At 39.9% G+C, this 27,979-nt stretch overlaps 1 protein-coding gene across 1 annotated transcript in view; it reads right to left on the reverse strand.

Annotated features, from left to right (window-relative positions):
• ZSWIM5 (zinc finger SWIM-type containing 5) overlaps positions 1-27,979 on the reverse strand; it is a 157,890-nt gene that overhangs the window by 22,307 nt on the left and 107,604 nt on the right. The window contains exons 5-11 of the mRNA XM_037021922.2: positions 17,827-18,006; positions 6,074-6,250; positions 3,633-3,779; positions 3,101-3,238; positions 1,457-1,717; positions 1,101-1,236; positions 103-260 (exon numbers count right to left, since the gene is read on the reverse strand). Coding sequence (XP_036877817.2) covers positions 103-260; positions 1,101-1,236; positions 1,457-1,717; positions 3,101-3,238; positions 3,633-3,779; positions 6,074-6,250; positions 17,827-18,006 — 1,197 coding nt within the window. The remainder of the gene's footprint in view (positions 1-102; positions 261-1,100; positions 1,237-1,456; positions 1,718-3,100; positions 3,239-3,632; positions 3,780-6,073; positions 6,251-17,826; positions 18,007-27,979) is intronic.

Genomic DNA, 27,979 nt, shown 5'->3' on the forward strand with positions numbered 1-27,979 from the left:
TAGCTTCTTTCTCCTTCAGAAGACTGCATGCCAAGCAACTGACAGGCTATAACTGGTCCAAAATAGTGGGGATGCTGGAGCCTAAGTTCTGTCTGTGCTCACCTTTGGCAGCAGTCAGCATTGTGGAGGCCAATTCACACTGCTGTGATTCCAAGTGTCCAAGCGTGAACCAGCGAGGATAACGGCTAGGTACCACAGACACCATATGGTGAGGGTGGGAAGTGTCGCCTGCAGAAGTTGAGTTTTCTAGAACAGGTAACCTAGAAGACCCAGGGAAAGTCATCAGCCATCATCCAGACCCTTGCCATTCTGAGTCACCTTAAAGTTTGTTCTTTGATGGAGAGGAATGGGGCAAAGAAAGGGTTAACTAAGAGCTTTGAAGGTTTTAAAACCTAGGGTACTGTAGTCTATATGAGGTGAGTGCCTGGGCACTTGCAGAACTCAAGCTGAAGAGTTCTTAATGCAAATAGATTTTAAATGTAGTCAAGAGCCATAAGATTATTTTTTAAAGTATAAGAAATATATGCCAAGGAATCCTCAGCAGTCTTTTCCTGGTTGAGGTGAGGAGCTCTCACAGTGTTATGGTATAACTAAAATAATTATTTTATGTGTATTCTAGAGGTTTACCTACCTGATCTAAAGATCCTATTCTAGTTTGGAAACAATCTGTCCATAGCTCATTGTTCTCAAGTCTTGGTATAAAAAGGCTTATTTCTACTTCCTCCACATGCATCTGGTGACCAGTGCCTGGGAACCATGACTCAGCTGAGCTATGGAAAGGCTCAAACCCCTTTGCAGCCTGCCTAACTAGTCCTATAACAGGGAGACTCAGGTCTTGGGTGCACCATACCTATAAAAATTCAGGATCTTCCTCAGATGACCAACTAAGGGCACAGCCAGGGAGCCAAATGGGTCACTAGCAAGGCATTCCAGGTAGGAATTCTAGATCATATGAAACTGAGCCATTTTGGGGCATCTTGGTGGCAGGTCCAATAGAATATACAAAGAGGGAGAAAGAAGAAAGTGAAATAAACAAAGAAAAAGAGCACTGGAGACATGTGCTTTGGTGGAAGCAACTGGGCTAAGAAAGGTCTACCCACCTCATGGCACGTAAGGCTAATTTATAGGACAGGTCTGGATCATGAGGCAGCAGAGCAGAGAACAAATACTTGGCAAAGGTGTGCATGGGAACACTCTCTCGGTGAATGACTTCTCCCAGGCCACTGAAGGGGCCTCCTGCAGGAAGAAGATAAGCCAGTCAGTTATTTATCTCCATGCTTCTATTTGCCAGTCTGGACTTGTGCCCTAAGATTGCACACGTTTGCTAGACCTGGGAAGAACCTTCACTACATTTCATTTTAAGGTAAAAAAATGTTTCTGTACCTCTGCTATATTAGAGAGGGGAACCCAGAGTCACAGGCCAGAGACACTGTGACAACAGCCCTTCTTTACTTACCTTCTAGTAGTAAGATGCACTGTTTCTGCAGTGTTCGCACCAGCTCTTCATCCAGCTGCAGCTCCTGGAGTCGACTCAGGAGCTGCTCCTCATTACGGCACACCTTATCCTGGGCATACAGGCCTTCAGGCATCACCCTCTGTTGACCCATCCCCATCAGAGCAACTTCCAGAGCCAGTGACAGGTAGGACTCATTGCTACTTGAGCAGCCTGCAGCTACAGGTACATGATGGTACACAGGAGGTCTGCTTTCACTTATATCTGAGGGGAACAGGGGATGAGATTCCCTACATCAGTCTCCATAGATTCTTCTGCTTCTCTCTCCCTCCCACTTTGGGCTACAGTTTGGTCAACAAATATCACAGGGAAGCTAAGTCAGAACCCCAGAGCAGTAAGGAAAATATACTGAAAAAAGGCTACACAGAACCAAAAAGATTCCTAGTTCCTTCCTAATATATGAACTGGCTTGGCCAGTTGGAGAAGTATAAAATCTTACACTAATCTTTTGCTCACACATTATGTATAAAAAGTTATGTTTTTGTGTCTGTCTCTTTCACTAGAGTGTGAACACCTTAAAGGGAAGAGACTTTATTTTATTGTCCTAAGTATCTCCAGGGCGTGGTATATGGAAGGAGCTAAGTATAACAGATCAGTGGTGAATAAATCCCAAGTGCAACCTCAGGTTTTCAAGATGTACTTGTCACTGTGCAGATGAAACAGACTAAAATGATTTCCTGTCAGGGGTCAGAGGGAAGATAAGGGCAGCCTTAGCTTGGATTGGGGCCAACCCTGTATGCCTACCCAAAGAAATTCAAACCCATCCAGTTAAACTATCCCTTTTGTACCATTAGCAACTTCTATGTAATTATTACTTTATATGCTCCACCTCTGGGTTCAAAATTTCAGGAAGAGAGCACAGGTTTAAAAGTCAGAGTCTTGGTTTCTTTCCTTTTCCCCCTCATTCATCTGGTAAGTATTTCTAGAAGACTATGATATGGGAGGTATTGCACTAGGTGCTGGGATCACAAAGATAAGTAAATCATAATTTCTGCTTTCAAGGAGCTGTCTAGTCAGGGATACTCATTTGTAAACAAATTGTAATGCAGTGTGCTAAATGCTATCATAGACGTATATATACAATATAGTGATGGTATAAAGGAAAGAAGAATCAGTTCTGTTTCTAGTCCCTGCTACTTTGCTCTACTAAATTTCCTTTCTATTTCTTATTTGTAAAACTGGTACAAAACCACCATGAGGGAGAAAGGTCAAAGGAAACATGAGAGTTTTATGCAATTGCAAGGTATATGCACACTCTTGGTAGGGTTCTTTCCCTCTTCCAGACTGCTCTGAGGACTTTGCCTGACTCCTGAAATCCCTCTAGCCCTTCTTATTCTCCTTGGATCACATTCTTTAGGCATTCATGTTAGGAAGTGAGAGGAGCAAAGGAAGGTTAGCAAGATAAAATGGGAGAGTCTTCAGGGCGGGAAAGGAAGGTGGGAAAGAAAGGAAGCCCAAGAAAGACTCTCAAGGGAGGTCCAGTATGGATAAGAGAAGAAAAGGCTGCAGGAAGGGTAGAACAGAGTCTGGCAGGGAGAAGACAGCTACCAAGGGCAGTTCCAGCTTGCCTCAGGCTGACCCCTGTACCTGACACTTCCAGATAGCCATCATCATTCAGACGGCAGGCCTCAGTCAAAGTGAGAAACAGGCAACCAATGGGGTCTAGTGGGTGGCCCACCCAGCCTTCCAGGTTTGTAATGGTTGTGGTTCCTCTCTGCAACAGTTCTGGAAACAAGCAGGTCCAAGTTTTAGAGAGTGATAGAGACAAGCTTATGAGCCACCTATAAGGTCTTGTCTGCATTTAGGCTGCCTGCTGGCAGCACACGTATGTAGATGTGGATTTATGTTTAATAAAGGGTCTTCTTATATAAGATCATAGTGGGCCTCCCAACTGTCCTGTGAGGGAGGCAGGACAACATTATTATTACCATTTTACAGTTAAAAAACCTGAGATTCTTAAGGGTAAAGTGAAGCATTCTATATATCAGGTAGAATGATACAGAATCCTCTACCCCCTGTCACATCATGAAACTTACTGAAAATTAAATATTAGGCCTTATAGTCCCTGAAGTTCCATATCAGCCTCAGCCTAAGGAGTTAAGACTGTTCCTAATCATACCTTTCTTCTGATGCTTGTAGATTTCCAGCTGCTGTTGCTGCTGCAATCGCAGAGTATTGATAATGGCCACTGTGAGTCTGAGGGCCTCTTTTGGATAACCATGGGAACGCAGGGCATCAACCCGAGCACAGGCTGTAGGCACATGCTCTACAGACAAAGAAAATATTCTGGTTGAATTAAAATTTCAAATCAGGGAAATTCATGCTTTACAAAGGCAGTTTATATCCTTTCATCAAATTCAAACTGACATCTATGGTGTACCAGGAACTGTGTTTTATCTTTTAAGGATATAAAGTTGAATAAGGCACAGGCACTACCTTCAAAGAGCTACCTTGCTGGCTCAGCATAGTGGTATGGTGTAGAAGGGGACACACAACTAGGATAATAAAATGAGCACCTTTTTCTGAACATGCACTATGGGAACCCAGTAGAGGTAGCAACTAACTGCCTAAAGGGAAAGGCCTCATTCAATTATTAATCCTTTATTTCCTGAGAACCTATTATATGTCAGGTAGTATGCCAGGCAAAGAAGTACAAAGATGAATAAGGAATGGTTACTCCCACAAAGACCTCACAAGTTGATACATAAATAAATCATTATAGAAAGTTAAAAAGAAATGACATGATAGAAATATAAACAGAAAATAATATTTGAGCTGCCCTTTGTAGGACCAGCAAGATTTTAAAGATAGACAAACAGGGAAGGAATGTCTGGCATATCAGTAAAAGCCTTTGTTTATATGTATTCTAGAATTAAAAAGTATTCCTTGTAGCATCTTCAGAGGATGGCAAAGAGGCCTGTCTAGAGGTAGGTTATGTGGCTAGGGATAGCCTGGAAAGGTAGAGTTTGGAATGTAAAAAGCTTTGAATGTCTTATCAAGGAATTTGGATTTACCTTAGGGATAATGGAGGACTACCAAAGGCTTATAAATGGGCAAGAGATTATAATGAAATGTAGGGTTTATTTCATGATTTCTTTTAAAGGTAGCATGAAAATTACAGAAATAACTGCAGAAAATTTGAAACTACAGATAGGTAAAATATCAAATAAAAATTACAGATAACCATAATTCCCAGTTTCGTGTGTGCGTGTGTATACCTTTTTCTATTCAATTTTAATTAAAATGGTATAATTGTTTTATAACTGGATTTTCCACTTAACATTTAAATATTTTTCCATATCATTAAGTTTATTTCTATAACATTAAAAATAATTACATATCATTCTACTGAATTTATGTGTATGTTAGCCATTGAGTCAATCCCTTATTGTTGGACCTTTAGACTATTTACAATTTTTTCTCATCTGTATGTAATTTATATCTGTACTCTAATAAATACCCTAGCTATATCCATATTCTTAGTTAATTATAGCTCAGGATAAATTTCTAGACATGGAATTACTAGATCCAAGGGTATAAATGTATTTGAAAGGCTTTTGGTAAGTGTTATTGAAATACTCTTCAGAAAAGCTGTAAGCATTTACATTATACATATACAGGAGTATATAAGAGTGCTTATTTCCACACAACCTCTCCTAGACCACAAATTACCTTAATTTAAAAAGTCCCCCCTTATTTGACAATCAAAAGAGGGTAATTCAGTACTGTTTTTATGGCATCTTTGTTTATTAATGAAGTGTATATTTTTTCACATGGTTGTTAGATTTGTTTTAGAAGTGCTGGATCAGAGAAGAGGATAGATGATCAAAGGGGGCTTCAGATACTGTCTTACAGTAAGTGTGACCAAGGCTTTCAAGAGAGAAACAGGGACATAACCAAATTCAGCAAGATCTTGACAAAGACAAAGGTATGGGGTGGGGGATTGAGGTAGGGAATTGGAAGAAGATAATAAAAATGTATGTCATTGTAAGACTCAGAAAATGAATTTTAAAAAAATGTGTCTATTTTGGAAAGGGCATCCTGTGATAAAGTCAAGAAGAGATTTGACAGGTTTAAACTCATGATGGAATAGCTAGATCTGTTCTGTTATAATGAAGGAAGGAAGGGAAGGAGGGAAGGAAGAAGGGAAGATGGCTTTGTGGCAAATGTGGATAGTGCTTTAGCTGCTAGCACTGGGTAACAAGTTAAAACTCAGTATCTTTTTAGGAAAACATAATTTCATAGTAGATTATAATGTTGTTTGATAACTGTTGAGTAGAGCCTGTGAACTGATGTCTAATGGTTTTTAGTACTCAGATATTTATTAACTGGCTTCTCCCCACAAAGCTTAGGAAATAGAATACAAATTCCTATCTTGAGGTTATTGTACCTCAGGTGGGTACCTCTGTACCCACAAATGGCTGAGGCCTCACCTAAATACCCTGAGGCCCTAGTCAAGGCCCCAAATTCTGGTTGTGTTGCTGGGACTAGGCAGTTTTGGGCTGGTATGAAGTTAGCCTGGACTCTGAAATTCTCAGAGTAGAGGAGAGGCACACTTACCAAGCCACAGTGGCTGGCCTTGGGAATTAAAGAGTAGCTGTTCGCCTTCCCGCTGGCAGGCAGGAGATGTGTATATATCGCTGCTGACTATTCGCTGTAAATGGCTGTCTTGCCAATGCAATTCACGGCCTTCGATGGCTCTGGTGAATACTGTTCGTCTTGGTCTGGATAAGGAGTCTAGGGAAAGAAAGAAAGGTGGCAGTTCAACAATGGGTAATCTGAAGCTCTAACTCCTGTGTCTTCTTCAGGGTGGGCAGATGGGCAGAAGAGTGGTATCTGGTTAGTAAGAGCAGTCACCCCGCCATCTGTCTGGGTGATTTTTGTGTTGCCTCTTTATTGGATAGCTTTTAATGTGTCTGCCCTCTGTCAGAAAAACTTTTCTGTAGAGATCTATGGCTGCCTTTCTAATTCTACAGAAGACCAATCTCTCCTAAGATCCAGAAATACATGAAAGAGAGGAGAGACAGCACTCAGTTATTAGGATACAAGTTGCTTCTACAAAAGTCAGAGGAAGAGAGAAGCAGTTAGGTAATTTTGCCAGCCAATCCATAATGTGTCTTGTCTACACCATCACCTTTATTATAAGGACTTCAGTGAAATCAATATCAAAAGCTGAAAAAGAGTTGAAGCCCTATGTATTCTGATTCCTTTATAACACTGGTATCTGTAGGCTTACAGCCTTATTCTCCAATAAGAAACACTGATGATGGCAAAAGACTCTTTTTTTCTCACTGGAGTCTTCCCATGCCATCTCTTTTCAGGCAAAAGGCTGCAGGGAAACCAAAACAGAAGACAAAGTAGCCTCAGTTCTTAAGGGTGGTCGTAAGACCAAATGGAAGATATACTATTATAAACCATGCACATAGAAGGACTCATGGAAATTACATTTAAGGAAATAAAAAACACCTATAAAGGATCATTTAAAAATGAGCTATTTTAAAAATTAAAAAAAACCTATAAAGGACTCTCTGCCATGTTAAGGGCAGTGGAAACTATTTCAGGATCAAGAACTGAGGTACTACACAGATGTTTCCAGAGGTGCCCAAATGAAGTGTACATCTACTGAGCCTGTGCAAAAATACTGGGAGGGAAAGTCGGTATTCAGATGGAACATGAAATATATTCATTCATTAGGCAAAAGTCCTTGAACCTGGTCATCTTTTCAGAATTGGTATGTTCCATAGACTATGGGATCTGAGGATTAAATTAGAATAGCACTGACAGTATATACTGAAATTTCCTCTCCTTATCCCTTAGAAGCAGCACAATGACCCTTTTACTGGCTACAATCTAAGCCCCTCTCCTGCTGAACTGAGAATCCACCATAGGTCTACTCAGCCCACAGTAGGGAGTAGGCTCTCAGCAGGTTTTGTAATTCATTAAGTCAGCAAACAATGAATGCCTACTACATGGCAGGTACTGTTCTAGGTGATAAGGATACATCAAGCCCCTGCTTTTACTGATTTTTACATCCAAATGGGGAGAGAGGGTTAACATGGGGAGAGAGAGTTGAAATGGGGAGAGAGGTAGGATATCAGATATATCAGGTGGCTATGAGTGCTATGAAAGATTAAAACAGAGTTACAGAGAAAGGCAAGCTGGTGTTGGGTGAGGATTATTGTTTTAGAAAGAATGGTCTCTAAAAAGGTAACATTTGAACAGAGGCCTGAAGGAATGGAAGAGCACAACCTTAGCTGTAACTAAGGGAAGAGCATTCCAGGCAAAAGGAACGAATGCTAAAATCCTGAGGTGGGAACATATTTGGTATGTTTGAGGGCAGAGAGGAAGCTAATGTACTTAAAATGGAATGAGCAAGCAGGAAAACCACAGGAGATGAGGTCAGAGAGATACTAGAGAGCCAGGTCACAGATGCCTTACAAGCCATGAGTGAAAGATGAGAAGCCTCTGGAGGGCTTTGAGCTACTGAAGGTATATGATGTGACTTGCATTTTAAAGGATAATTGGCAGCAGTATTGAGAACAGACTATAAGTGGAGGGGCAGAAGCAGGAAGAGCAGTTAGGAAGCTACTGCAATAATTTTTGAAAGATGAAGGTAACCTGGTCAGAGTAATAAGCAGTGGAAGTGATGAGAATAAATGGATTTTGGATACTTTCTGAAGATAAAGGCAATAGAATTTGCTCATGGATTAGATCTGGGGTGAGAGGAAGAAAAGAATCAAAAATGAAGTTTTTAAGATAGATTTGAGATACATGGAGACAGGGAAGACTGCAGGAGGAGCAGGTCTGGGTGGGGCTTGAACGGTAAAAACACCTACTGAGCTGCCTATTAATATTACATGGAGATATTGAAAATACAGTTAAACATACAAGTTTAGAGCTGAGAGGAAAAGTCTGAGCGGGAGACATAAACTTGGAAGTTGTTAGCATACAGGTGATTACTAAAACAATGCAATCATTATGGGGGTAAGTATAGAAAAAGAGGTGGTTTGATGACTAATCCTCCCTGGGCAGTCTAGCATTTAGGTTGGGAAGTGGGGAGGATACAGCAAAGGAAACTGAGGAGGGCCCAACAAGGTAAAAGAAGAACCAGGAGAACCAAGAGCCGTGTCCAGGAAATAAGGGGGAAAAATTGTTTTCAAGGAGAAAATGATCAATTGTGACAAATACTGATAATAGGTCAAATAAGATTATGACTGAGAATCAACCACTAGATTTAGCAATGGCTGGCATTTTAGCAACCAGTGACAAGACCTATTCTCAGCAGTGGAGGGATAAAAGTCTGACTGGAATGAGTTCAAGGAAGATAAGAGTATAGGTACACATGCTAAATACACATCACTCTTTTGAATTATTTTTCTTATTTCTACATCTTATTTCTACTTCCTCAGAGAAATAGGGTGGTAGCCAACAAGGCATGTAATGTTAACAAGAGTGTTTATTGTTTTGTTTTGGGATGAGAGAAGAGATAATACCTGTAATGATATCTCATATAAAAGAGAAGGAACAAGGAGCCAAGATGGCGGCATGAGTAGGCCAGCGGAAATCTCCTCCCCAAAATATATATTCATATTTGAAAATACAACAAATACAACTATTCCTAAAAGAGAGACCAGTGGATACAGTACAACAGCCAGGTGACATCTACATCTGTGAGAACTCAGCATCTCACGAAGGTGGTAAGATACAAGCTGCGGCCTGGAGGAACCCAAGCACTTCCCCCACCCCAGCACCCCGGCAGGAGGAAAGGAGTTGGAGCAGGGAGGGAGTGAAAGCCCAGGACTGCTAAACAACCAGCTCTAGTAACCCGCACCGGGAGCACAGACACACAGTGCATGGTGTGCTGGATATTAGAGAAACGGAAAAGCAAAATCTGTGAGTGGGTCCCTGCAACCGGCTCCCCTGGGACAAAAGAAAAGTGAGTGCATTTTGAAATTCTTAAAGGGACAGGGACCTCACAGCTGGATGGAATCCTCCCGGCATACTCAGACCAGCAGCTGGGAATCCTGGGGAACTCCAGGTGCCCTAACCCTCTGGGCGGCAGTGCAGCTCTGAAGCCCCTCACGGAAATAAGTAGCCTGGCAGTTGTTCCCCCGACTGGCACGGCCCCCGACACAGCAACCCAGTAGCCTGAGAGTGGCGGTGATGGAGCAGCCCAGGGTGGGCGTGTGAGCTGGTGGCAGTGGCAGTGGCCAAGCAGCTGGGCAGCGGGTGCATGCACCGGCGGTGGCATAGCCGAGCATGCCTGCGGCAGCAGTGGAGCAGCCGCACCCCCAGCAGCCACTCAGAATTTTCTCCTAGTGTGCAGACACCCAGGCCAGACCCAAAGGCCACAGCCAGAGCACAGCTGCCCGGCACAGGCAGAAGAAACAGGGGCAAGGCACGAAGTGGCGCCGCTCTTGCAAGAGGGCACACCTGGCGTGCCTGCGATTCCCTGCAGGGCCCTGGGCTACTGTGACAGTGACACCACCCACGGCAGCTTAGGGGATTAACTTGGAGGCTACTCCAGGAGTGCAGGTAACCGACACAGGCAGCAGAGAAAGGCAAAGTGACCAGCAAGCAGGAAAGGACTTTTTGTTCTCCCAGCTGACACACGTGCTACCTGTCTACAGCAACCTCTATCACGATGAAAAGGCATAAGAACCTGGTGCAGTCCAGAATTACTCAGACAACCCTTGAGAGAGGGCCTGGAGAGATAGATTTAACCAATCTTCCTGAAAAAGAATTCAAAATAAAGGTCATAACCATGCTGATGGATCTGCAGAGAAATATGCAAGAGCTAAAGGAGCAAGTAGTAGGGAGGGAGAATACAGAAATAAAACAATCTCTGGAAGGACTTAAGAGCAGACTAGATGAGGTGCAAGATGCCATTAATGGAAAAGAAATCAGAGAACAGGAATACAGAGAAGCTGAGGCAGAGAGAGACAAAAGGATCTCCAGGAATGAAAGAATATTAAGAGAACTGTGTGACCAAACCAAACAGAACAATATTCGCATTATAGGAGTACCAGAAGAAGAAGAGGGATAGAAAGTGTCTTTGAAGAAATAATTGCTGAAAACTTCCCCAAACTGGGGGAGGAAAGAGTCTCTCAGACCATGGAGGCCCACAGAACTCCCAACACAACGGACCCAAAGAGGACAACACCAAGACATACAATAATTAAAATGGCAAAGATCAAAGACAAGGACAGAGTATTCAAGGCAGCCAGAGAGAGATAAAAGGTCACCTACAAAGGAAAACCCATCAGGCTATCATCAGATTTCTCAACAGAAACATTACAGGCCAGAAGAGAATGGCATGATATATTTAATGCAATGAAACAGAAGGGCCTTGAACCAAGAATACTGTATCCAGCAGGAATATCATTTAAATATGAAGGAGGGATTAAACAATTCCCACACAAACAAAAGTTGAGGGAATTTGCCTCCCACAAACCACCTCTGAAGGATATTTTAAAGGGACTGCTCTAGATGGAAGCACTCCTAAGGCTAAACAGATGTCAACAGAGAAAATAAAATCTCAGCAAAGAAAGCAGACCAACCAAATACTAACTAAAGGCAAAAAATAAAAGCAACTACTCACAAAAGCAGTCAAAGGAAACACAAAAGAGTACAGAATAAAACACCTAACATATAAAGAACAGAGGAGGAGGAATAAGAAGGGAGAGAAATAAAGAATCATCAGACTGTGTTTATAATAGCTTAATAAGTGAGTTGAGTTAGATGGTTAAATAGTAAAGAAGCTACCCTTGAACCTTTAGTAACCATGAATCTAAAGCCTGCAATGGCAATAAGTACATATCTTTCAATAATCATCCTAAATGTAAATGGACTGAATGCACCAATAAAAAGACACAGAGTAACAGAATGGATAAAAAAGCAAGACCCATCTATATGCTGCTTACAAGAGACTCACCTTAAACCCAAAGACATACACAGACTAAAAGTCAAGGGATCGAAAAATATATTTCATGCAAATAATAGGGAGAAAAAAAGCAGGTGTTGTAGAACTTGTATCAGACAAAATAGACTTCAAAACAAGTAACAAGAGACAAAGAAGGACATTACATAACGATAAACGGGTCAGTCCAACAAGAGGATATAACCACTATAAATATATATGCACCCAATATAGAAGGACCAATATATGTGAAACAAATACTAACAGAATTAAAGGAGGAAATAGAACGCAATATATTGGTTCTAGGAGACTCCAACACACCACTCACTTCAAAGGATAGATTCACCAGACAGAAAATAAGTAAGGACACAGAGGCACTGAACAACACACTAGAACAGATGGACTTAAGAGACAGCTACAGAACTCTCCACCCAAAAGCAGCAGGATACACATTCTTCTCAAGTGCACATGGAACATTTTCCAGAATAGACCACATACTAGGCCACAAAAAGAACCTCAGTAAATTACAAAAGATTGAAATTCTACCAACCAACTTCACAGACCACAAAGGTATAAAACTAGAAATAAATTGTAAAAAGAAAACAAAAAGGCTCACAAACACAGGGAGGCTTAACAACACGCTTCTAAATAATCAATGGATTAATGACCAAATTAAAATAGAGATCAAGCAATATATGGAGACAAATGACAATGACAGCATAAAGCCCCAACTTCTGCGGGATGCAGCAAAGGCAGTTCTAAGAGGAAAGTATATAGCAATCCAGGCGTACTTACAGAAGGAAGAAAAATCCAAAATGAATAGTCTAAAGTCACAATCATCGAAACTAGATAAAGAAGAACAAATGAGGCCCAAAGTCAGCAGAAGGAGGGACATAATAAAGATCAGAGAAGAAATAAAATTGAGAAGAACAAAACAGAAAAAAATCAATGAAACCAAGAGCTGGTTCTTTGAGAAAATAAACAAAATAGATAAGCCTCTAGCCAGACTTACTAAGAGAAAAAGAGAATCAATACACATCAACAGAATCAGAAACAAGAAAGGAAAAATCACGACGGACCCCACAGAAATACAAAGAATTATTAGAGAATACTATGAAAACCCATACACTAACAAGCTCGAAAACCTAGAAGAAATGGACAACTTCCTAGAAAAATACAACCTTCCAAGATTGACCAAGAAAGAAACAGAAAATCTAAACAAAACAATAACCAGCAAAGAAATTGAATTGGTAATCAAAAAACTATCCAAGAACAAAACTCCTGGCCCAGATGGATTCACCACTGAATTTTATCAGACATATAGAGAAGACACATTACCCATTCTCCTTAAAGTTTTCCACAATAGAAGAGGTAGGAATACTTCCAAACTCATTCTATGAAGCCTGCATCACTCTAATACCAAAACCAGGCAAAGACCCCACCAAAAAAGAAAATTACAGACCAATATCCCTGATGAACATAGATGCAAAAATACTCAACAAAATATTAGCAAACCAAATTCAAAAATACATCAAGAGGATCATACACCATGATCAAGTGGGATTCATCTCAGGGATGCAAGGATGGTACAACATTCAAAAATCCATCAACATCATCCACCACATCAACAAAAAGAAGGACAGAAATCACATGATCATCTCCATAGATGCTGAAAAAGCATTCGACAAAATTCAACATCCATTCATGATAAAAACTCTCAACAAAATGGGTATAGAGGGCAAGTATCTCAACATAATAAACGCCATATTCGACAAACCCAAGCCAACATCATACTGAACAGCGAGAAGCCGAAAGCTTGTCCTCTAAGATCGGGAACAAGACCAGGATGCCCACTCTCTCCACTGTTATTCTACATTGTACTGGAGGTTGTAGCCATGGCAATCAGTCAAAACAAAGAAATACAAGGCATCCAGATTGGTAAAGAAGAAGTCAAACTGTCACTATTTGCAGATGACATGATATTGTACATAAAAAATCCTAAAGACTCCACTCCAAAACTACTAGAACTAATATCGGAATTCAGCAAAGTTGCAGGATACAAAATTAATACACAGAAATCTGTTGCTTTCCTATACACTAACGAACTAACAGAAAGAGAAATCAGGAAAACAATTCCATTCACAATTGCATCAAAAAGAATAAAATACCTAGGAATAAACCTAACCAAGGAAGTGAAAGATCTATACCCTGAAAACTATAAGACATTCTTAAGAGAAATTAAAGAGGACACTAACAAATGGAAACTCATTCCACACTCTTGGCTAGGAAGAATTAATATTGTCAAAATGGCCATTCTGCCTAAAGCAATCTACAGCTTCAATGCAATGCCTATTAAAATACCAACAGCATTCTTCAATGAACTGGAACAAATAGTTTTAAAATTCATATGGAACCACCAAAGACCCCGAATAGTCAAAGCAATCCTGAGAAGGAAGAATAAAGCAGGTGGCATCTCGCTTCCCAACTTCAAGCTCTACTACAAAGCCACAGTAATCAAGACAATTTGGTACTGGCACAAGAACAGAGCCACAGATCAGTGGAACAGAGTAGAGAGTCCAGATATTAACCCAAACATATACAGTCAATTAATATATGATAAAGGAGCCATGGACATACAATGGGGAAATGACAGCCTCTTCAACAGCTGGTGTTGGCAAAACTGGACAGCTACATGTAAGAGAATGAAATTGGATCACTGTCTAACCCCATACACAAAAGTAAATTCGAAATGGATCAAAGACCTGAATGTAAGCCATGAAACCATAAAACTCTTAGATAAAAACATAGGCAAAAATCTCTTGGACATAAACATGAGTGACTTCTTCATGAATGTATCTCCCCAGGCAAGGGAAACAAAAGCAAAAATGAACAAGTGGGACTATATCAAGCTGAAAAGCTTCTGTGCAGCAAAGGACACCACCAATAGAACAAAAAGACATCCTACAGTATGGGAGAACATATTCATAAATAACAGATTTGATAAAGGCTTGACATCTAAAATATATAAAGAGCTCACACACCTCAACAAAGAAAAACCAAATAATCCAATTAAAAAATGGGCAGAAGAGCTGAACAGACAGTTCTCCAAACAAGAAATTTAGATGGCCAACAGACACATGAAAAGATGCTCCACATTGCTAGTTATCAGAGAAATGCAAATTAAAACCACAGTGAGATATCACCTCACACCAGTAAGGATTGCTGCCATCCAAAAGACAAACAACAACAAATGTTGGCGAAGTTGTGGAGAAAGGGGAACCCTCCTACACTGCTGGTGGGAATGTAAACTAGTTCAACCATTGTGGAAAGCAGTGTGGAGGTTCCTCATAAAGCTCAAAATAGAAATACCATTTGACCCAGGAATTCCACTTCTAGGAATTTACCCTAAGAATGCAGCAGCCCAGTTTGAAAATGATATATGCACCCCTATATTTATCACAGCACTATTTACAATAGCCAAGAAATGGAAGCAACCTAAGTGTCCATCAGTAGATGAATGGATAAAGAAGGTGTACATATACACAATGGAATATTATTCAGCCATAAGAAGAAAACAAATCCTACCATCCATTTGCAACAGCATGGGTGGAGCTGGAGGGTATTATGCTCAGTGAAATAAGCCAGGCAGAGAAAGAGAAGTATCAAATGATTTCACTCATATGTGGAGTATAAGAACAAAGAAAAAACTGAAGGAACAGAACAGCATCAGAATCACAGAACCCAACAATGGACTAACAGTTACCAAAAGGAAAGGGACTGGGGAGAATGGGTGGGAAAGGAGGGATAAGGGTTGGGAAAAAAGAAGTGGGGCATTATGATTAGCATGTATAATGTGTGTGGGGGCACGGGGAGGGCTCTGCAACACAGACAAGACAAGTAGTGATACTACAGCATCTTACTACGCTGATGGACAGTGACTGTAATGGGTTTTGTGTGGGGGACTTGGTGATGGGGGAGTCTAGTAAACATAATGTTCTTCATGTAACTGTAGATTAAAGATACAAAAAAAAATAGTACATGAGTGCCTCTTTACAAATATCATCCCAACAAAAAATGGCACCAATCTCCCCACCTTCCTTAAAAAAGACGCCTCAAAACAAGTCTTCTGTAGAATGTGAAGAACATAATCTTTTTTTATTTTGTATTTCTCAAGTATGAATGTGATTATCTTTTCATATATGTGTTAACCATTTGTAATTTTTCTGTCAATAAATGCCTAATCATAAAAAAAAAAGTGGAGGAACAGGGTCTTGAGAATAAGTGGAGGGCTTTGGCCTAGAAGCACAAACAAAAATAGGAAAAGGCAGGGTAGATGGACAGAGGCAGATATGGTGAGACAGTTCTGGAAATTCTGTGCTGATTGCTTTATATTCTCAGTGAACAGGAAGCAAGGCTATCAGGCGAGGAAGCAGAGGAAGTATCAAAAGTTTTAGGGAAAAGACAGTATGAAGTGTAATTTAGAAGAATGAAAGAAGGCATCACTGGAGAAATGTAGGGGGTGTCTGTACAGTAAGTACTATGGACCCACCTAAAATTAGTGTTTATAAACTAAGATACGACCGGTTATCATTGTTGTTTCTCTCTACCATGTTTAGCTGTGCAGGTGTGAGCACCAAGTAATTAGAGTTAGATTAATTACTAAAGTAGAGCTTTGCCGTATCAGTGTAACAAAGGGAAAGAGGGGGTTGAGTATGTATGCAAGGGGATGATTATAATGATGCACCAAGGAATCTAAATTAGTTAAGGAGGAAAATGAAGCTACCTAAAGAATGAAAAGGTGATAGGATCAAAATTCCTCATGGGTCTAAGAATTACTGGAATTGGGATACTAAAGAAAATAAGCTAGTAAGACCTGTGTTGGTAATCAGACCTGCTTGAAATTGAAATTGTGAAGAAGGTGTAGTTATTGGCAATGACAAGGTTTAGGGTATGACCTTGGGACTGTATGGCTAAGTTGTGGAAGATGACACTATCAAAAGAGAGTAAGTCAAAGAACTGAGAGGCTAGAATATTGGAAGGATCATCTATGTGGCCAGTGAAATAATCCAGAATTATGACAGAAGTAGTGACCAATGGTGTTAATGAGCAAACAACTAAAAATCTCCAAGGAATGGGGAGGATTGACTCAGAGGTCTACAAATGACTAAAACCCGGAGCGTAGGTGACAGTATATTTTGACAGCATGAACTTTAAAGCTGGGGGCTATTTTAGGAAGGAGGGGTGGACAATGATAAAGAAATGACAGTGAAGAACAAGTGGGATGCCTATTACTCCATCAGCCCAAAGGTAAAGAGATGTGAGGGACAATCAGCTGCAACTTGAGAAGACTGCTGAGGAAGCAACATCCTCAAGTGCGAACCAGTGACAACAAATTGCCAATATATTATGACAAGGAAGAAACTGCCAGCCTGCAGGCAGGTGTTTATATGCATTTGAATCTTTATGTCAGGTACTAAAAGGATGGCTTCCTGTGGTGTAGAGGTTAGATGAGTGCCAGTAAAAAGTAGTTTAAAGAAGAGATAAAATTGTAGCCTTTTCACTTCTCATTACCTTAGTTGCCTTAAATGCACTGATAATCAATTATGGTACAGTAGGTGAAGACCAAGCAAGAACAACAATTTAAGTGATTTCCTCCTTGAGATTAAAAATATCAGATTTATCACTTAATAAAAGGGATCAGATGTAAAACTGTGGTTTCTGAAAAAATATCATCTACCATTAAAGGTTCCCAATAGGCTAATGAGCAATCAGTTGCCAACAGCAAACAGCCTGAGTTAGATGAACTAAAACTGATGTGAACGCTCATGTCCAGTAATACCTGTAGGCCAGTGGGCTCAAAAGACAGAAGGTACAATATCACTATACTGGATTTCTCTTAAAATGGGGCAAGAGTCCTAGCAGTAACTTGGGAGGATAACCCCTCCTAGCTATCTGCTGTATAAAAAGTTGAGGTGAACAGAGAAAGGTAAGAAAGGCAACTGTTGGACATTTTTAAAAGCTGTTTTTTGCAGGCTTTCCACCCTTCCCTTGAGGTAGGTCTACTGAGTTAAACCCAACCCCAACTGAGGCCAAGATCCATCAGTCATGAAGGACTTGAAGGGTAAAGGGGTTCCATGCAGAGACCACATAGAATTTATGCTGGGCCCTCTAAGGTCATCTATATGTGGAAAAGGACAGCATCCTCAATGTCAAAGATAAATGCTTCCACTCACCTAAGGTTTGGCATTTCAAAACAAATAAAAGGACAGGCTTTTCTTATTTAAGGTGACAATTCTGACAGCCAAAAGATTGTGCAGCCACTTAGTTCTAGGGCTTTACTCTCTGACCTTTTGGATTTCCAGGCACAAAAACCCCAAAAGGATAGCTGGCTCACCTGGGCTGTGATTAACATTCTGGGGCAGTGCATTGGTGATGTTGGGCAGCTCATGCCCGTTGTTCCCATCCTCCAGGGGACAAACATCCAGGTCGCTCCATTTCTGCAGTTGCTGTAGCCAACAGGATTTTTCCTCTAGTTTGCAATGTGGATTTAAAATGATGCAGACCCATAAGGCCCCTGGAAAACAAAGCAACACACCTTCTTGATACCTCTCCTTTGACAAATGTATAAGCTTTAGTTTTTCATTTTACTCTTTTCTTCCATTTTCAGTTGGTAGGGGGAGTTTCCAAAATACAAATACCAGTTTTCCTCAATATAAAAAAACCCAGACCTGCTAAAGTTTTCAGAACTAGCTTATTTTTCCTTCCCAAAGCTTCCTCTCAAAGCAGAGTGACTATCTTGATATCTGGATGTGTGCCTGTGATGATGATGAACAAGATAGATTTTGGCATGCATTCTGAACTCAAATCTGCAGTTCAACTTACATTTGTTGAGAGTTTCTATGTTCAAGGCCCTATACTAGAGAATAAGACACTGTTCCTGGAGGAGCTGACTAGTCGGTGGAGACAGACAGATAACCACAATGTCATTTGAATATGATATATTAAGATAACCATATACAGCACACTAAGAGTACAATAGCACTGAAGGGCATTTAGTGGAAGGACAGGGGTCAGAAGGGAGGTGTTAAGAAAAGGTTTTAATTTTTGGTTAGTTGACCTTGAACTTTCTGAGCTGCAAATCCCTCAACTGTAAAACTGAGATAATAAAAAACAAAATAACCACTTAGTAGAGATACTGTAAGAATTAAATGAGATAACATTTGTAATGGGCCTAGCATATTACTTTCCACATAGAATTTTAGTATTTCCTTTTCTAGGGAAAATGAGTTATTTGGACTTAGATTTTGGCACTACTGATCAACTGCTGATATCTTCAAATATCACATTCTTGGATCTTCCCTGTCACTGTAGCGGTGTCACATATTCCATATAAGGAGTGATACTGTTTCTTTGACCACAGCACCCCTCTTTTTAAGCAAACCTGCTCCTTCTTTTCAAGGTTAATTATGTGGCTAAGCCACATATATTCTCAACTTCAAGTTAGCAATAAACCTGGCTGCAAGTGTCTTAAGTTAAAAATTCCTTGGAATGGAGCTATGGATGGGGGTACATTCAGACACTATTTCAAGGCCCTTCAGAGTCAAAAAGGCCATTCTAGCTTCAATTTCAGATACTAACTGAAGATGATGAAAATTCATTTCTGTTGGCTCAAATTTTAAAATCTACCATGAAAAAGAAACTATACTATGTAATATAATAGTATATAATGATGACTTTCAAGGGGATTATAGTTAGGAGCTACCCAAATAATAAATAAAGCATTGTAAATATTACATATATATATATATATATATATATATATAAAGTCCTATGAGATAATATATGATGGAGCAATTAATTCTGCACATGGGTCAGGAAAAGTTGTAGAAAGGAAATGACACTGAGACTGCCCTTTAAGAATAAACATGAGTTAATTCTGGTTAAAGATGGCTAAGTAAACACATACTTAATTCACCACTCTCTCCTGAAGCCTCACCAAAGTGAAAGTAAAGGGATAAAAACGGGCATAAATTTACAGAAACACAGGGAATGGGAGAGATGAAAGAACAGCCACAAATTTTAGAATCTATAAAATATGTGGATGTGTAATAGCTGATTTAACAAAACAAAGTTGAAATCTCCATTAGCAGTAAACCTCAAAAGCAGACTGATTTATGCTGCAGAACCCCGCTGAAAGTGGGGCTGAAAAAAGAACTGGTTAGAAGTTTCTCAAAGGTCTACAGATTCCATATTTCCTCTTCTATTCAAGGTAGCTTAGTGGCTGCTCCTTCCCTCTCATGGAAGAAGACCAGAGCTTTACCCACTGGAAAGGCTGATTCAGAAAGGCTCTAGATTGGGAACATTATGCACAGCTGAGGGTGGGATTTCCATACTAAAAACTGAGGGACTAAGGGAAAATACACATATTGAAAAAATTTCCCATGCAATCCTCCTTCCCCATTTGATTCTGAGAAGACTGTGACAGGCTTATAACCCAGAGACAAGAGATTTGGGAGATTCATCTCTGGGAACTCATCAGCCTAAGGTGGGGAAAACACTGCAGATACTATAGTTGGGATTCTCCAATGAAAAAGCCCACCCAGATCATCCTCACTTCAGCTGACTAGTTGACAAGGCCACGCACACACACACACTTTTTAGCTTTTAAGTGTCTTACTTGTAATTAGGAATGGACAACTAAGGAACATTAGATATATGAAGAATGTGTCTTACATGAAGGACCGAGAACAAAGCAAACAAACAAAAAAACTTGGAGGAAATATAGACAAGGCAGAGAGAAGAAAAATCTTGAAGAAAATAAACTCTAATTGGTATCTTCAACATGAGAAGACACTGCATCCATGAAACAAATGCAGAAACAACAAAAAGGGCTCCTGGAAATTAAATATGATGACAAAAATAGATTAAAAATTAATATGATGGCTGAAAAATAAAACTTGAGAAAACCTCCCAGAAGATAAAAGACAAAAAAAGAAAAGATATAGAAATGAAAACAAGGAGAGAAAAAAACAAGAAAATTAAAGGATCAATCTTCATTCATTATGTTCAGTCACATCAAATAATCTATCAGGAGCCAAGATGGTGGCATGAGTAGGACAGCGGAAATCTCCTCCCAAAAACATATATATTTTTGAAAATACAACAAACACAACTATTCCTAAAAGAGAGACCAGGAGATACAGGACAACAGCCAGGCTACATCTACACTTGCGAGAACCTAGCACCTCGCGAAGGGGGTAAGATACAAGCTGCGGCCTGGCGGGACCTGAGCGTGCCCCTCACCCCAGCACCCTGGCGGGAGGAGAGCAGTCGGAGCGGGAAGGGAGAGGGAGCCCAGGACTGCTAAATACCCAGCCCTAGCCATCAGCACTGGGAGCGCAGACACACAGTGCACGGTGTGCTGGATACTAGGGCAACGGAACAGTAAAACCTGCAAGGAGGTCCCCACAGTCCGCACTCCTGGAACAAAAGAAAAATGAGTGCTTTTCAAAGTCTTAAAGGGACAGGGGCCTCACAGCTGGACGGAAGCATCCTGGCACACTCAGCCCAGAAGCTGGGAATCCCGGGGAACTCCGGGTACACTACCCCCTGGGCAGCAGCGCAGCTTGGAGGCCACTCAGGGCGATAAATAGCCTCCCACCCGTTCCTCCTCCGGCACGGCCCCGCCGCAGCGGAGCAGTAGCCTGAGACCGGCCACACTCACAGCAACTGCACAGAGCTCCACAGCGGCCCAGGCAAGAATCAGAGACCCCGTCTGTGCGCAACTGCCCAACACAAGCCGCTAGGGGTCGCCGTTCTCCCAGAAGAGGAACGCTAGAAGCAAGCAGGAAGGGATTTTGTTCTCCCAGCTGACACACACGCCATCTGCTCATCGCCATGAAAAGGCAGAAGAATTTGATTCAGACCAGAATCACACAGACATCCTTCCCTGAGAGGGAACCTGGGGAGATAGACCTAACCAATCTTCCTGAAAAAGAATTCAAAATAAAGGTCATAACCATGCTGATGGACTTGCAGAGAAATATGCAAGAGCTAAGGACGGTGAATACAGAAATAAATCTCTGGAAGGACTTAAAAGCAGAATGGACAGCATGCAAGAGGCCACTGATGGAAGAGAATCAGAGAAGAGGAACGCAGAGAACCTGACACACAGAGAAATAAAAGTATCTCCAGGAATGAAAGAATATTAAGAGAACAGTGTGACCAATCGAAATGGAACAATATCCGCATTATAGTTGTACCAGAAGAAGAAGAGAGAGAAAAAGGGATAGAAAGTGTCTTTGAAGAAATAATTGCTGAAAGCTTCCCCAAACTGGGGGAGGAAAGAGTCTTTCAGACTACAGAACTCCCAACACAAGGGACCCAAGGAGGACAACACCAAGACATACAATAATTAAAATGGCAAAGATCAAAGACAAGGACAGAGTATTCAAGGCAGCCAGAGAGAGAAAAAAGCTCACCTACAAAGGAAAACCCATCAGGCTATCATCAGACTTCTCAACAGAAATGTTACAAGGACAGAAGAGAATGGCATGATATGTTTAATGCAATGAAACAGAAGAGCCTTGAACCAAGGATACTGTATTCAGCATGATTATCATTTAAATATGAAGGAGGGATGAAACAATTCCCAGACAAGCAAAAGTTGAGGGAATTTGCCTCCCACAAACCACCTCTACAGGGTATTTTAGAGGGACTGCTCTAGATGGAAGCACTCCTAAGGCTAAACAGATGTCACCAGAGAAAATAAAATAACAGCAAAGAAAGAGGAACAATCAAATACTAACTAAAGGCAAAAAATAAAATCAACTACCCCCAAAAACACCTAACATACAAAGAATAGAGGAGGAGGAATAAGAAGGGACAGAAATAATCACCAGACTGTGTTTATAATAGCTCAATAAGTGAGTTAAGTTAGACAGTAAGATAGTAAAGAAGCTAACCTTGAATCTTTCGTACCCACAAACTTAAAACCTGCAATGGCAATAAGTACATATCTTTCAATAATCACCCTAAATGTAAATGGACTGAATGCACCAATCAAAAACAAAGAGTAATAGATTGGATAAAAAAGCAAGACCCATCTATATGCTGCTTACAAGACACTCACCTCAAACCCAAAGACATAAACAGACTAAAAGTCAAGGAATGGAAAAAGATATTTCACGCAAACAACAAGGAGAAAAAAGCAGGTGTTGCAGTACTAGTATCAGACAAAATAGACTTCAAAACAAAGAAAGTCAAAAGAGATAAAGAAGGACATTACATAATGATAAAGGGGTCAATCCAACAAGAGGATATAACCATTATAAATATATATGCACCCAATACAGGAGCACCAACATATGTGAAACAAATACTAATGGAATTAAAGGAGGAAATAGAAGGCAATGCATTTACTTTAGGAGACTTCAACACACCACTCACTCCAAAGGACCAATGCACCAGACAGAAAATAAGTAAAGACACAGAGGCACTAAACAACACACTAGAACAGATGGGCATAACAGACATCTATAGAACTCTATACCCAAAAGCAACAGGATACATATTCTTCTCAAGTGCACATGGAACATTTTCCAGAATAGACCACATACTAGGCCACAAAAAGAGCCTCAGTAAATTAAAAAAGATGGAAATTCTACCAACCAACTTCACAGACCACAAAGGTGTAAAACTAGAAATAAATTGTACAAAGAAAACAAAAAGGCTCACAAACACATGGAGGCTTAACAACATGCTCCTAAATAATCAATGGATCAATGACCAAATCAAAATAGAGATCAAGCAATAATATATGGAAACAAATGACAACAACAACGCACATCCCCAACTTCTGTGGGACACAGCGAAAACAGTCTTAAGAGGAAAGTATATAGCAATCCAGGCATATTTAAAGAAGGAAGAACAATCCCAAATGAATAGTCTAAAGACACAATTATCAAAATTGGAAAAAGAAGAACAAATGAGGCCTAAAGTCAGCAGGAGGGACATAATAAAGATCAAAGAAGAAATAAATAAAATTGAGAAGAATAAAACAAGAGAAAAAATCAATAAAACCAAGAGCTGGTTCTTTGAGAAAATAAACAAAATAGATAAGCCCCTAGCCAGACTTATAAGAAGAAAAAGAGAATCTACAAACATCAACAGAATCAGAAATGAGAAAGGAAAAATCACAACGGATCCCACAGAAATACAAAGAATTATTAGAGAATGCTAACAAGCTGGAAAACCTAGAAGAAATGGACAACTTCCTAGAAAAATACAACCTTCCAAGACTGACCAAGGAAGAAACAGAAAATCTAAACAGACCAACTACCAGCAACAAAATTGAATCGGTAATCAAAAAACTACCCAAGAGCAAAACTCCTGGGCCAGATGGATTTACCATGGAGTTTTATCAGACATACAGAGAAGACATACTACTCATTCTCCTTAAAGTTTTCCAAAAAATAGAAGAAGAGGGAATACTTCCAGACTCATTCTATGAAACCAGCATCACCCTAATACCAAAACCAGGCAAAGACCCCACCAAAAAAGAAAATTACACACCAATATTCCTGATGAATATAGATGCAAAAATACTCAATAAAATACTAGCAAACCAAATTCAAAAATACATCAAGATGATCATACACCATGATTAAGTGAGATTCATCTCAGGGATGCAAGAATGGTACAACATTTGAAAATCCATCAACATCATCCACCACATCAACAAAAAGGACAGAAATCACGTGATCATCTCCATAGACACTGAAAAAGCATTCAACAAAATTGAACATCCATTCATGATAAAAACTCTCATCAAAATGGGATGGAGGGCAAGTACCTCAACACAATAAAGGCCATATATGAAAAACCCACAGCCAACATCATACTGAACAGCGAGAAGCTGAAAGCATTTCCTCTAAGATTGGGAACAAGACAGGGATGCCCACTCTCCCCACTGTTATTCAACATAGTACTGGTGGTCCTAGCCACTGCAATTAGACAAAACAAAGAAATACAATGAATCCAGATTGGTAAAGAAGAAGTCAAACTGTCACTATTTGTAGATGACATGATGTTGTACATAAAAAACCATAAAGACTCCACTCCAAAACTACTAGAACTGATATTGGAATACAGCAAAGTTACAGGATACAAAATTAATACACAAAAATCTAAGGCTTTCTTATATACTAACAATGAACTAATATAAACAGAAACCAGGAAAACAATTCCATTCACAATTGCATCAAAAAGAATAAAATACCTAGGAATAAACCTACCCAAGGAAGTGAAAGATCTATACCCTGAAAACTATAAGACATTCTTAAGAGAAATTAAACAGGACACTAACACATGGAATCTCATCTCATGCTCTTGGCTAGGAAGAATTAATATTGTCAAAATGGCCATCCTGCCCAAAGCAATCTACAGATTTAATGCAATCCCTATCAAATTACCAACAGCATTCTTCAATGAACTGAAAGAAATAGTTCTAAAATTCATATGGAACCACAAAAGACCCTGAATAGCCAAAGCAATCCTGAGAAGGAAGAATGAAGTGGGGGGATATCTTGCTCCCCAACTTCAAGCTCTACTGCAAAGCCACAGTAATCAAGGCAATTTGGTACTGGCACAAGAACAGAGCCACAGATCAGTGGAACAGAATAGAGAGTCCAGATATTAACCCAAACATATACAGTCAATTAATATAAGATAAAGGAGTCATGGACATACAATGGGGAAATGACAGCCTCTTCAACAGCTGGTGTTGGCAAAACTGGACAGCTACATGTAAGAGAATGAAACTGGATCACTGTCTAACCCCATACACAAAAGTAAATTTGAAATGGATCAAAGACCTGAATGTAAGCCATGAAACCATAAAACTCTTAGAAAAAAACATAGGCAAAAATCTCTTGGACATAAACATGAGTGACTTCTTCATGAACATATCTCCCCGGGCAAGGGAAACAAAAGCAAAAATGAACAAGTGGGACTATATCAAGCTGAAAAGCTTCTGTACAGCAAAGGACACCATCAATAGAACAAAAAGGCATCCTACAGTATGGGAGAACATATTCGTAAATGACAGATTTGATAAAGGCTTGACATCTAAAATATATAAAGAGCTCACACACCTCAACAAACAAAAAGCAAATAATCAAATTAAAAAATGGGCAGAGGAGCTGAACAGACAGTTCTCCAAAGAAGAAATTCAGATGGCCAACAGACACATGAAAAGATGCTCCACATCACTAGTCATCAGAGAAATGCAAATTAAAACCACAATGAGATATCACCTGACACCAGTAAGGATCACCACCAGCCAAAAGACAAACAACAAATGTTGGCGAGGTTATAGAGAAAGGGGAACCCTCCTACACTGCTAGAGGGATTGTAAATTAGTTCAACCATTGTGAAAAGCAGTATGTAGGTTCCTCAAAATGCTCAAAATAGACTTACCATTTGACCCAGGAATTCCACTTCTAGTAATTTACCCTATGAATGCAGCAGCCTAGTTTGAAAAAGACAGATGCACCCCTATGTTTATCGCAGCACTATTTACAATAGCCAAGAAATGGAAGCAACCTAAGTGTCCATCAGTAGATGAATGGATAAAGAAGGTGTACATATACACAATGGAATATTATTCAGTCATAAGAAGAAAACAAATCCTACCATTTGCAACAACATGGATGGAGCTAGAGGGTATTATGCTCAGTGAAATAAGCCAGGAGGAGTAAGGGAAGTACCAAATGATTTCACTCATATGTGGAATATTAAGAACAAAGGAAACTGAAGGAACAAAACAGCAGCAGAATCACAGAACCCAACAATGGACTACAGTTACCAAAGGGAAAGTGACTGGGGAAGATGGGTGGGAAGGGAGGGAGAAGGGGGGGGAAGTAGAAAGGGGGCCTTACGATTAGCATGTATAATGTATGTGGGGGCATGGGGAGGGCTGTGCAATGCAGAGAAAACAGTAGTGATTTTACAGCATCTCACTACACTGATGGACAGTGACTAATGGAGTATGTGGGGGGTACTTGGTGAAGGGGGGAGTCTAGTAAACATAATGTTCCTCATGTAATTGTAGATTACCAATTGTATACCAAAAAGAAAATATAATAATAATCTATCAGTTTTATTATCTTTTTAGAGACACCCCTCTGGAACCTTTTATTTTCTTTTCCTTGATCAAGACTGTCCTCTAAGCCTGCTGCACAGTAACCTAGAATTTAATATCTAAATAACAGAAGTAGTTACATAGAAAAAGAGAAAACAAGGGTGAGGAAATGAAAATTTTTTTCAAGAACACATCTCACAGAAAAAAGACAACAAGTTTCCCAAAAGAAAAGGATTACCAAGCAGATTAGGTTTAAAAAATTTTTTTTAAACCAATAGCAAGTCTTATCATTGTGAAATTTTATGTGGTGGGGAGGAAGAAAAAAAATATATGGTTTCACACACACACACACACAAAAACCCAGAACATTTTCTTGACCAGAATGGTTTGGTACTTCACAACAGGAACTGGAAGCTAGAGGACAATGAAATGTCTTCAAAATTTTAAGGGAAAAGGCAAAGATTTCCAACCTAGAATTCTATACCCAAAGTATCAAAGTGAGGGTAAAAGAGACATTCAAAAATGCAAAATATATCTTGAATTGTGGAAAGTCATCTCCCATATACCCTATCTTAGGAAGCTAGTGGAAGATGTTACATCTCCACCAAAACAAGAGAGTAAAACCCAAGAATGTTGCTGGATCCAGAAGTCAGGAGGTCCTCCATAGGAAAAAGGAAAAGGGAAGGCCCAGAATGATAGTGACAAGAAGCATCCGCATGGTTATACTCCACAGCAGGTTTGGAGAGTAAACAGTCTAGATCAGGGTAGGAAAACAGAGGTAGAAGGGATGTCTCTAAGAAGAGAATAAAATTGATAGGTTATTTGATGTGATAAAACATACCGAAGATCTTACATTTTTGGTGGACAATTTGGGGGTAAATTAATGATAACAGAAAAGTTCACAAACTCTCTAAAAGTCAAACAACAGACAGACATTGTTTAAGAATGTAAATGTAATTCTTGGCATACTATATGACTGTGCTACAAATTTTTGGGAGGATGAAGAGGGAGTTAACAGTGTGTGCATTTGTGTGTATATACTGGGTACTACAGACTCAATTAGAATGAGATCACTCATGAGATACCATGTCCCTTCTGCCATGTGAGGACACAATGAAAAGATAGTTTGTCTGTGAAACAAGGGGGCCCTCACCTCACACCAAATCTGCTGGTCACTTGATCTTGGACTTCCCAGCCTCCAGAACTGTGAGAAATAAATTCCTGTTGTTTATGATTAACCCTAGTCTATAGTATTCTGTTATAGCAGCCCAAATATACTAAGAAATTAGTACCAAGAGGTGGGGTGCTACTCTAACAAATATCTAAAAATGTAGAAGCAGTCTTGGAACTGGGTAAAGGGTAGGGGTTGGAAGAGTTTTCAGTTACATGCTAGATTCTGGTGAGA

Source organism: Manis javanica, chromosome 4, assembly GCF_040802235.1.
Source record: "Manis javanica isolate MJ-LG chromosome 4, MJ_LKY, whole genome shotgun sequence".
Lineage (NCBI taxonomy): Eukaryota > Metazoa > Chordata > Mammalia > Pholidota > Manidae > Manis > Manis javanica.